The sequence below is a fragment of the Lepisosteus oculatus genome, chromosome 9 (assembly GCF_040954835.1).
Source record: "Lepisosteus oculatus isolate fLepOcu1 chromosome 9, fLepOcu1.hap2, whole genome shotgun sequence".
NCBI classification, from domain to species: Eukaryota; Metazoa; Chordata; class Actinopteri; order Semionotiformes; family Lepisosteidae; genus Lepisosteus; species Lepisosteus oculatus.
Window position 1 is genome coordinate 22,854,386 of NC_090704.1, and position 12,336 is coordinate 22,866,721.

A 12,336-nucleotide genomic window follows, 5' to 3' on the forward strand; every position below is an offset into this window, starting at 1 on the left:
CAAATTATTTTTTATTTTTCACCATAAAAATCTTTTTGGATATGGGTTTGCATTACTTGGATTCTCTGAGAGGATAATTAATGTTATGATAAAACAACTTATGAAAAGAAAAAGGCAAAGGGACATTAAATAAATAAACAAATGAGAGGAACAGCAGTTTGGTTAAAAAAAAGTTTGCAAAGAGATGAAAAACATCATCAACAAGTGCCATACAGTATACTTCTGCTCTGTGACATTGAACATATTATGAAAAAGTTTAAGATGCAAAATGTAGCATAAGTTAATTAAAAATAATCTCCATAAATAATTGTCTGTGAAGGCTTTTGATGGACTTAAATAGCGAACATATTTAATATGTTTATATTGTATGTCAACAACATTTTTAATAATATTTCATGTAATGTATATAATACATAAATCCCAAACCCAAATAAGTTGTATTTAAAATCAAAAGCAATTAGGAAGCAATTAGGCACTATACTCTACATTTGTTAAGATCATTTTAACTCAAAGGGATAACTTTGTTTAAGATAAAGTTATTTTTTTTTAAATAAAAAGTAATAGTGCAGTACTAATAAGACTAACACAAATAAAACTCAACTTAAGATTCTGAATTTTCTCTTGCTGTATTTGAAGACCTGTTGGCTTCAAAATACAATACAGTTTGCTTTAAATGGTATTTTTAGTGCTATTTGTGAACTTGTTCAAACAGGACAGTGTAATAGCCTTGCAATATGGGCAGGATTTAAGTTGGCTTCCAGTAGAGTTTGATTACAGTAAATGACATAAAATATGCATAAAATAAATGCCGTTGTAAAATATATGCAGTGAGACAAGTAATAATGTAGAGTCTTATGAAATACAATTACAAGAAAATTGCTTAGTTTTGCATAGCTTTGATTCTTTGTGAAAGGCATTGTGGGTGCAGCTGGAAACATTTGTCATTTCTAACCAGTTGTTTTTCTGTGCCTGTTTCATAAATACATTTCTTTTGTCATCTGTTTTCACAAAAGGCAGTTTCTAATCCAGTGGATTTCCTTTTCAGCTACCTTCTTTACTCTGTTGAAAATCCAAGAGACACTGTATGTTAAGTGTCCAAGGGTGAAACCAAGTGCTTGGTATATATGAATGCGGTTGTGTTTTGTGTCATTGTTTAGAGTATTTTCCCTTTCTTATTTTAAGATTTTAAAAAGCCAAATCCTTCTTTTCCCCATTTGTGGCCGTTTTTTTCTCTTTCTAGAACACGCTGCAGTCTGTAACATAAACACACCTGCGCTCGTGTAAAGAAAACCATTCCAACTATCAGAAAACAATAGGAGGAAGAATGCTAAGTTGACTTGCACAGTTATGGAATATTCCGTTAAGAAAATCAAATATTTTATTTGATTATATTTTGGTGCTTGCTTGATTTTTTAAGAAAAAAAGATTAATTGCCTTAAGGTCTGGTCTGAAAATTCTCTAGGCTATTTCAGCTTCTCACTGCTGTCATGATATACTGGCCTTTTCATTTTAATGCAGGGGTATTTGTTCAAGTCAGTAGAGTTTGCATTTTAATCTTCTTTAGAACAGTAGTGAATAATGGCCCTTGGCAGGAGATAATGAAATTTTCTTAATTTATATTTTCAAACTGAAGCCTCAATTGGAAATGGCATCCTGTGGCCTGAAGACATTGCTGTAGTACAAGTTTCATGGGACCACTAGTAATAATGTGATGCTACCATTGACAAGGAATGATGGGACAGTGAAGAAGTAATTTAAAAAAGAAAAAAAGACCTTTATTGTAGCATATCTAATGATCTGCAGAAAATCCCAAATGCTTAGCTTTTTTATTTTTATTTTTTTTTGGTGCTTGACAAGAGAAACAAATGTTATCTTCCCAAAACAGAAGTCACTGTTAAAAATGCACAACAAAGCCATTGATTAAGAACACTTCTTGCTATAGATTACACATATAGTCTTATCTTGACATGATGCACTTTGTAAGCTGTAATTATGACTACCAGAGAGCAGTGAAGGGACCAGATTCAATTCACAGGGCTCCATATTGGTAACACATTCGACATGTGCCTCCAGATGTAAAACAAAGGTCTGAAAAGGGAGTTGTAGGCATGGTACTGGTCTAGATTAATTTATTTTGTCGTCTTCTTTCCTGGTGTTGCTTTCTTTTCTGTGAACAAAGTGCAAAGCTGCCAATACACTCTCCCAAAACTAGGTCAGCCATAGCATTATAATATCATTCATTATCTCTTGTTGTGAGAAAAAGCCAGAGTATTTTGAAAATGTAGTAGAATTAAGGGTTAACACAATTCTACCTCAGCAGTTCAAAGAAAAACATATCTCACTGTGAGTGCATTTTCGAACAACATCAGGTGATTCATTTAAATACACTGAACAATCTTCTCGAGCTCCGACACCTCTGTGAGAATACTCATGTGGGAATATTCCCCCCTAATGGAAGAACTCTGACAAACAAAAACAAACTAGGAGACAGTTTTCTCTAATCAGGCAGTCATCCTGTACACAAGCACAATTTGTAATTAAATCAGGCATGGCTTTTACAATGAAATAATTAATTTACATGTGTAATAATTCTGTTGTAAATTACTGTCTTTGTCTGCAAATGACAAATTTATTGCAGTGTTAAGGTCGTGTAGGTATTTTAAATTGCCTGTCATTGTATTTAACCTTCTTAAATATTAATCACCAGAATGGAAGTTGTTTAAAGTGATTTTATTTTCATTCTGATGGATATCTGTTCTCCACTGCTACAGTCTCATCCACTCTTCAGCTCAGATAAAGTAAGACTGAAGTGGTTCCAATTTCATCATGTTTTGAGAGAGAATGGGGAGGTACAGTTACTACAACACTAGTGCATGGTGCCCAAGGTCATTCTGAAATATAAAAAATAATTCCCTCAACTACTGAAAGGGCTCAAATTATGCCTCTTGTCGAAACATATTTGACCTCAATGAAGTACGTTTGGATCATTAAGTAAAATAGCAACTTCAAACAGTGGAATAGAACAGTTCTGTTGTTCATTAATGTAAAGCATTCTTTGTGAATTTGTTATTCCTATCTGTCAGATTGAGTACCTCACTGTTCATCTTTGTCACTTTATTTAAACGGTCCACATCAATATCACAGATTCACACTTCTAGTTAAAAAGCACTTATCACAATCATTCACTCTGGCCCCTTCTAAAACCCATTGTCTCTCACTTGGAAATTGTTCACAGTTACAGCAATATAGCAGAGTTTTTGTTTCCCACAGTTTTGTTTGGAAATATTGACTAATGTAATATTAATTAAGTGTGTCACTTTATTGATTGTTACAAGTCAAGTGTAGAAAAGAGGCGGCAGTGTATTATTTTAAAGCTGTGTTAACTTTGAAATTAATGTCCAGGTTTAAATTAATTATCTTGCCCTTCTCTCTCTCTCGTTGCAGGTGCAACAATCGAACACAGTGTGTTGTGATTACTGGGTCAGACGTCTTCCCTGACCCCTGTCCGGGGACATACAAATACCTAGAGGTCCAGTATGAATGTGTTCCCTACAGTAAGTATAGAACTTCATTGGAGCCTCTTTTTTTATTAGAAGACAGGGAGATTGTGATGTTTGTGCACTGCGTTTCCTCCAGTAAATTGTGCATGCTGGGCATATGGATTCTTTGGAGCTTTAGTGATCCAAACCTTTCGGTAATGTAGCAGAAGATGGATATACAAATGTACATTTTGTCCTTTCTCACTCTGCTTTCATCAAAAAACATGTGAATGACACCTTCTGTAATGTGTATTTTAAAACTCTGCTTAAACATTGCCTGATACATTGTACACTTTCCTTGCTCAACAAACCCTCTATTAAGAGAAAAATGGAAAACTTGTCAAGAGCATTCCTGGATCACTCAGGGTCCTGGATATCCATTTGCTGTCAAAGATTCTTTATATACATTTTTTTTTTAAATCTGGACAGGAGCCATAGATTGATGCTGACTGTGAGCTTTATCGATTTTTTTTTCACTCACTTATTTTCTTTGTTAAGATTGGTACTTTATCCCTCTACTGAAGTCCCAAATTTGGTATTCAGGGTGATGGATGGGAAGTTGTACTGATGCCTGGTACCAGCTGCTTACAAATTGTTTTGGCCTACGTTTAGTTTATAGGACAAATCAACCTTAATTTTGATCATGTGCAGGTTGAAAAGCTACCTGCTGTTAGGGTTAGTTTTCTTTCACACAGCTGCCAGTACATTAAAAAAGCACCTTCCTATTACTCCAGCTAATCCTCTTGCTGGCAGGGTTTATTGGTATGTATTTAAAAGGATAATAATGAACCAAGCCATCTCCCTGCAAGCATATTTTCTTGTATATGCAGGAACTTGGCTTCTAGTCTTTTACTGGCTCTTTATTTTCTTCACCCCTGAGTTGGGATGCTTACAGTGTTGTTCATAGAATGAACTCTTTTCTTCTTAGGTTTTAGGTTATACAGTTAAAAGACATTTATATTTTGGGCAGAAACCAAAAAACAAAAATGGTTTATGGAGTGGTTTATGTTTAAGCGGGTAGCTGCCTCAGCATGCATAGGCTGCAAAGGAACAAGAACTTGGTTTATTCCAGGCTTGAAAGAGAACACAACATTTTGGCTCTGGACTGCACAGCCGAAACGTTTTGTTTTCTTTCTTCTCTTTTCAGCGTGGAATAAACCTGTCACTGGTTTATGTTTAATTTATACAGTGGCTTATGGGCCAGGCAAAAGTGTTTCCACTGTTATTCCTAACTCCTCGATTCTACTTCTGACTCCATAAAAGGTTTTTAAACATAATTTTTTAACAGTGGGGAAAAAAGATTTTCTAAACACTTTATGATCTTGGCTCAAAATATGAATGTGTATCATCACTAATTTTTTGGAATTACAATACATATTAGATGTGAAAAGAATCCATAGTTATGAAGTCCTGTAATGCTACAATTTAAAAGTTGTAAGAGTGTTACTCATAAATGCAATTTCTAATTTATATTTAATTGGCCAACGTGTCACCATTAAACCTGTAAATTTGATCAATATTTTTACCTCCTTCCAGCTATGGACAAATGGTTAATTTGTTACTCTGCCAGTCAGCAAAGCCTTTTGGTTTTGGACAAATGTAAAGCCTTAAAATACTCTTGAGCACAATCATGTTTCTGGTGGTGACAAGGTATAAAGTAGTCTCACAACATACACAGATGCAATTTGGATGTTTCAGAAAACACATCAGTGACATCTGTGTAGTGCTAGCTATTTGATTTTTAAAAATAATTGCACATTTGACTTAGAGAAATGTTTTCATATGAATTACTTTCATTTGGAATGTGGTGCTTTGTTTACTTTTTACTCTGCACACTTTTTTTCTTACCAGTTTAATAGAAGCTTCTAGAACAAAGAGAACATCCATTCAGAATTATTAGAATTTGTTTTTTTCTTGTGTTGCCACAACTGTAAGTCTATCCTGTTTGTTTGTTTTTTTTTCTGTATTTGATGGCTTGCAGTTGACTCTATTTGCAAATCAAGCCCTTGACCTCCAAGTACATTTTTTCTTCTGGTTCAGATTCACACTTGCTTGCGCACATATGAAATGTTGTATCAGACTTGGAATGTACTAATAAATGCAGTAAATTAAATGAATATAGCAAAAAACTAAATTGAATTTAGGATTAAAAGCACTGTAAGAGATATTAGCAGTTCATTGCTTATAATTGGTATAAAGCTAACTTTTCTACACATTGCTTAGAAAATATGACAAATACCATTTCATTCACAAATATGGATATAAACTAATAACCTTGACTGTCCCAATATCAGTACCTCAAAAAACAAAAGTTACTTAAATGCTTTTAGCTTAACATTGCTAGAACCACTTTTTTGATACTGAAAAGCTCTTCTACTCCGTTGTTATCGAGAGGGGCCACAGGCCACTTGGAGCCATCCTTGTCTCCAGGGTAAAGCCAAGATCGATCAAACTCATGCTGTTCAGCTTCCAAACTAAGGAGCAATTACCGAGGCAATTCACGGCAAAGGACGCCCAGAATACCAGGACAAAAGAATTGACTACGGTTTTGTAGTACATCACCTCAGAAATCCACATATCTTCGTTACTTTTATATAGAACATAAGACATATCTATTATTCTTTTCACTGCCTGGAAGAATTACCTTTACAAAGACTTGAATTTTCCACATACAGCAACAAATTATTTTCTCTTTTGCCAGGAGCACTAAACTGCTTCTTGTTTAGGAGGCTTTGCTCTGAATACATAAGTTGTGTCAGAGAATATCTGCTCTCCGCTCTTACCCCTTGCTTGCTGAAAGTTCTGATATAGTTCAGAAGTTTTGCTACCACCTGCACCCACAAGTCCGCTTAGTCATTTTCAGCTAAATGTGCTTCCTGAGGGTTTCTGAAGGGCTTTTTAAGTGAATCTTAAAAATAAGAAAGAAAGAAAAGCCTAACTATCATCGTTATGATCACCTTTTAAAACAGAACTAAATATTAAATATTTTGTTAATTGTGGACAGTCTAGTTTAAGAAAATTTATTACACATTTCTTGTTTTTTTAGGATTTTGCTATAGTATTCTATAGCATAGATATAGATGGCATGCTAACAAACTTCCTGGTCCAGCAGCTATTTTTTATTTCCATGTATTGTGCCGTGTGCCATTGTTCCCTTGGTGCACTTTATATGGACTGGTATTTCCTTCAAAAAAACTAAATGGAAGGCTTCAGCACAGTGTTTGTAACTAAGCGTTAATCAATGCCTATTCAAACAAGAGCCTTTTTTTTCTCCCACTTATTTGCTCCTTTAGTTTTGACATTAAATACTCATGTTGACTCATGGTGACATTATTTGCCAATTGAATTCCTGCCCAGCTGTCTATTAAGCTCCAAAATAACAAACCACTTGTGTGTGTTTGAGCTGCTGATTGAGTCTGCCCTGCAGCCACCTTAGGCCAGTGCGAGAAACTCACTAGCTTGGGGCAATGGACTGTTGCCAGTCCACCAGTTACTACACAGGTATATACATACAGTATGCGAGGTAGGACACCAGACAACTCTCAGTGTAATTAGTGCTGTGCTTCCTTTAAACAAACACATACTCTTCCTGTCCATGGTCTTCTGTGAGATTTGGGGTCAAAAGACACAAATTAATAGTTTGAGTTGGCAACATGAAGAAGCAAACACCATTAACTGTCTTTAAAACAATAATATCATTCTCATTAGATGACAAAATGGCCCTTTTCTTGATATGCTGTCAATGTCTTTTTTAAGGCCTTAACTTAAATAGAACCGAGTTAAAGAGTTTTTAGTTTTGAGGATGGGGGATGGGGAATGGGGAGGGGTTGTTCTTTTGTATGTGTGAATGTTGTTCATTAAATGTTTCACTCTTTTCTTTCCTTGTACAATCTGCAGGAATCAACCAGTGCCTGACACTTTTACTGTACCTCTTGTGTCTAGAAACTGATGACTGCTTTGATACTTAATAATACCTAAGACTCAGGTCAACGGTCTTATGTCTTTCCTTTCCAGATTTTTTTCTCCTTCTCTTTGGCTGCTCCTGATATCTCTGCGGTTTCTTAATTAATTTGTTCTGTGTTTGGTTTCATAGGCTACAAGAATGCAGTTCACTGTTTAACCTGACCTTCCACTGAGCATGCTTAAATGCACTTTACATGTCTGAAAGTAGCATATGTGGTTCTTTTTTCACCATCAGATACACCTGGTGATCCTATGTCACTGAGAGCTTTAGCATAGTATCAAGTTACACGAATATTATACATGCAAAACAGCAGTTCAAGAGCAGAAAAAGATTTTGTAAATCTTTGATTGTTTAAAGGACTTAATGGTAAGATGACCTCGATGCACATAGCACTAAGAGTTTTCTCAATGATTTTGAAAATTATTATAATGTTACATTTAATTTGTTCCATAGAAAAAGCAAAAAAGCTGCTTATTTGTTTTTCGTATACATTCAGGCTAAAAGAGTTATGTTGTTAGCTGTGAGCACAGTAAAGCAAGCCAAAATAGTAGTTTGTGCTTATTTGTCTTATATCCTGGCTTTGCTTGAAAAGAAACTTTTCTGTGTAACACACCCAGTCAGTTTCATTTTATTGGAAGTGTTCTCATCACACTCCCAGTGGTTGATGCTATGTCTTGTGTTAGTCTGTGGACACTTATTTTTTCCCCACTATTTTTTTTTTCTATACCAAAAGCTCCTCAGCTACCTAAGAAAACAAAATACAGATTTGGGCTTAACTGATTAAATTGCCTGTTTTTTTTTTCTTTTGTGGAGCGTCTATCATTGATTTATGACCATTGAATAACCTATGCCTATTTTCTTATTAATGCTTGTATACTGTCTTTACCATCACATTCTTCACTTAGATTTGGCACAGTATCTGAAACACTCATTTTTGAGTTTTGCCTAATAATTTCTTTGAACAGACCTGCTAAAAATGTTTTTATTTTTTTACCAGTTGCCTGAATTTATACAGAATACAGATAAGCACCTTCTTTGAAACATACTTCATATAAAAATGCATGATCATGTAAATTTACACAGTTTTGTACATTTAATGTTTTGAATTTGATGTAGATGACACATGAAAAATCCACTTCTTTTGCCAGTTATTCAATGACTATAGTTATTACAGAGCATCTGTAATTATCAAGGATTGGTCTGTAGTAAATACCAGGCGCTTTCGTGGCACATTTTGATGATGTAGCTGTGCTGTGCACAGAGGACCTCTTCTTAGGGCCACTAGCAAGAATACTGTTCAATAGTGTATCTGATTTTAATCGATCTTGCTTTGAGCAAATATGATTTATGTTGCACCCCCATAACAAATTATAATAGCTGTTGCATTTTTTAAGATGAAGCCAATAGTTTTATTTTAAATTAAATTATTTTTTAGTTTTTATTACTGTGAAAGTACACACAGCTTTTATTGTGTGAACTGCTTCAAAAATTAAGCATGTTGAAAATGTATTATTCACTTATTTATCTTAGTGTTGAAAATCCACCCCTTCATTACTGAACACTATTACACAAACATTTTGTCTGTATCTCCATATTGTTTTGAGTAAAATTGGAAACTGATTTAGATATTTTTTTGGATATTGAACATCACATTGGATAGATCAGGGACATTTTTTCCCCCTAATTTCCCCGTTAGTATACTTAATAAAATAATGATAGTAGCTAAGGACATACATTTTTAAATGTTTTAGGATTGACACAGTTTCCTTGAACATTTGTTTAAATGGGATGAACTGTAATAGTATCACATGCAAACACATCTTTAATTGTCTTTGACTGTGGCTAATTTAAATCTGAAGTCATGTCACTATATCTCCTCTTATTCAAATAGGCATCACCAAAAACAATACCTTATTAAATTCCTCAAGCTAACAGATTCTCAACAGGTTAAAACCATTTCTTGATAATCTTCTTTCTTTGTGCACCCAGTTCTGCAACATTATGAAAATGTGACAGAAAAGTATCTGTTGTCTGTTGGCTCCTAGTAATTGTTAACAATAGTTGTGAATGTGTATTCACAAAAAACAATACAGATAATGTGGTTGATTTATGAAAGGTAGAAACAAGATAACAATTGGGAATAATATGTACATTTCATATTAAGCAATACTTGACCTGAAATGGAATCTGGCAGTAAATTAAGCATTCAGTGTAATTTTCCTTACTTTATTTGAATTACTTTTATTGTAATAATTCCAAAACATGAACTTATACTGCATTTTTTTATGATGACAGTAAACTGCTTCATTGTTAAAACATTGGTGGGTATATTTATGATGACTTTAACCTAAAGGGCTATAAGCAATTAGTGTTTAAATCGCCTTTATTCCCCTTTTTAACATGCAACAATAAACACATCATGAGCACAACAGTACAGAATCACAGTTAATTGCAATTTTTTTAGATGTCAGTCTTTTATTCAATGCTTTGATAAGGTTGCATTATTAAGATTGTATTAAAGTCTTGCTGACATTTCTTGTGATTGTTTTTGCAATTAATCTAGAAGGCAGTTTTATTTGGTCTTTCTTTTAAAGGATGGAAACTGATAACATGATATTAAAACAATGATAACAAGTCACAGTTATCTAATATCTAATGGGTCACACTGGATAGAAATGTTGACGTACTGTAGCTATTGAATGTTTGGATGCATGTGTGCTTATTTTAATGTGCAGTACTCCTATTTTGGAATATTCATAAGTGTAAGTGGGTGGTAAGTGTTAAAAAACATCTTTTAGAAAACTAGATGTTTCTTAAATGATGCACAGGTAGCTTGCAATTAAATAACATTCTTCAGTGCTTTTTATCTCAGGATCATTATAACAGCAACTGTTATCTATAGTCCTTTATTTACTCAGAATACTTTATTTAAAGTCAACAGAATAGTATTTTCTTCTCACTGGTCAGCTCTCATGGATTTTGAATTTGGTGACTGTAAACAGACCTACCGTAGTTAAGTGTTAGTACAGTCCTTCATCGTAGTTTCTCTATTCAGGAAAAGGTTCACTTTCCTTAAATATAACACATGCTACCACCATTTTGTGTTACCATTTCTCTTTAAATCTTCACTGTTTTCAGATTCAAAACACACACTATACTTCTCAACGCTAAAGAAAAAGGTCACACATAATGACTCACGAAAGTAATCTTCTGGAAGTCATTGATGTTCAGTTGTTGAGACATATTCAATTATGCCATCCAGGGTCATTGCTGAATATATCATATATAGACAGCAACATAAATATATATGTAAAATAAGGATACATTATTAATGACAATAATAATAAAAAAACAGTGGCTGTTTAAAAGTTTAATGTTCTGCTGTTTCAATTTTTGTATATGCATAGAGAGATAAATGAATTGATTGATTAGATGCAGGCAGTATAACTAAATGTATCATTGCCAGAAACAAGGTATTTTTTTCATTTTATAATGGATTTATTGTATCTTTGTTAAAGCATGGGTTTTTAAGATTTTGTTATGTACAACACATGGGGTTTTCTGCACATATCAACTTTTATAATCTACATCTAAAGTTTTTAGATATTGTGTTTGAGGTGTGTGTGACGTGTGTTCGGTAATCCCAGTGGTTTTAAAGGGACAATGCACTGTCGTGGATTGGCTTAACAGCCCTAACCTTTTCTTTAAGAGATGAAAAGCACTTTTAAAATCTTATAATGGCCTGTTGTGTCACCTCCTGTCTATCTTTACCTTACATATTAGCCTAAAGCTTTTAAAAGGTGCCACTTTGTATTGTCCTTTTAAACCTCTGTCTCTTAACCCGACCCTTTTTTCATGCCAGGGTTACCTGCTGTTACTGATGTTCACCTTCTTTCTCTTTTTTTCCCTTCCCAAATTAGGTCTGCCTCTCTTAGTCCTTGTCTCATAACATTTGTTACTGCGTTTGTAACCTTAGAGTTGATAGTTAATTCATGTTAATCTCTTTTTTTTCCTTGCACTCCCTTTTCATTCTCTCTTCCAACGCTTAAAATAGAAGTGGAGCAAAAAGGTAAATAACTGACACAATCCAAACCCTAGCTCCTTGTTTTGTGGCATATGGTTGTTAACCTTCCTACCCCCACTCTGGTGTTCTGATCCTAGCAGGCAGTAGAAAAATAGTCCATAATGACTGTGCAGGTCAATAATCTGTAACAGTAGTAAGATTACTAATAGTTAAATCTTAAGAAACTTGCAGCTTTAAGAAGGTTGTGGGGTGTAGTCACTGGAGTGCCTAGAGGTTCCTTTTCCATACCCTTGGGTGCTTTCTTGTGCTAGTAGAATCCCATTTTGCCTGGCTTCCAAAACCCTCTCCATAGCATGTCATGGTAACAGGGTTACTTGGCCTTCTGAACTCACTGCTTCAACTGTCTTTTTTTTCCTTTCCCGTTTACTGCCTTCCACCCCTATCCCTTGTTTTAGAATAAAACTAGTTTCACTTCCTTGAGTAGGTAGCTTACACAAATGTGTACTGTTTTTGACTTTTTAATGTAGTTTATTTTTCAACCATAAATTAAAAAAAGACACTTCTCTTATATCTAAATGACAAGAATTAAGGATGCCAGAAAAAAGCTGGCATCAATATCAGTGTTTTGTGAGCAGGTCGTGAATCCTGCTCTTCAAACTTTTTGTTTTTCCTTGCCTATAGTGCTGTTCATTCGCAGAAAGAGAGTTGGTTTGGTTGTCTTCATTTATTTTTTACTTTTTGTTTTATTTCATTCCAAAATTCAATACATATAACCAAAAGGTAATATTCTACGGTTACTGAAGAAAAAT

General features: G+C 34.3%; 1 protein-coding gene across 23 annotated transcripts in view; it reads left to right on the forward strand.

The window, feature by feature from the left end:
- Positions 1-12,336, forward strand: part of adgrl2a (adhesion G protein-coupled receptor L2a) — a 323,813-nt gene that overhangs the window by 269,390 nt on the left and 42,087 nt on the right. For 18 of the 23 annotated variants that reach the window (XM_015355714.2, XM_069194276.1, XM_069194275.1 and 15 more), the window contains 2 exons: positions 3,445-3,554; positions 11,558-11,572. In XM_015355714.2, the coding sequence (XP_015211200.2) occupies positions 3,445-3,554; positions 11,558-11,572 (125 nt within the window). The remainder of the gene's footprint in view (positions 1-3,444; positions 3,555-11,557; positions 11,573-12,336) is intronic. The other 5 variants (XM_069194279.1, XM_015355716.2, XM_015355735.2 and 2 more) reach the window with 1 other exon arrangement.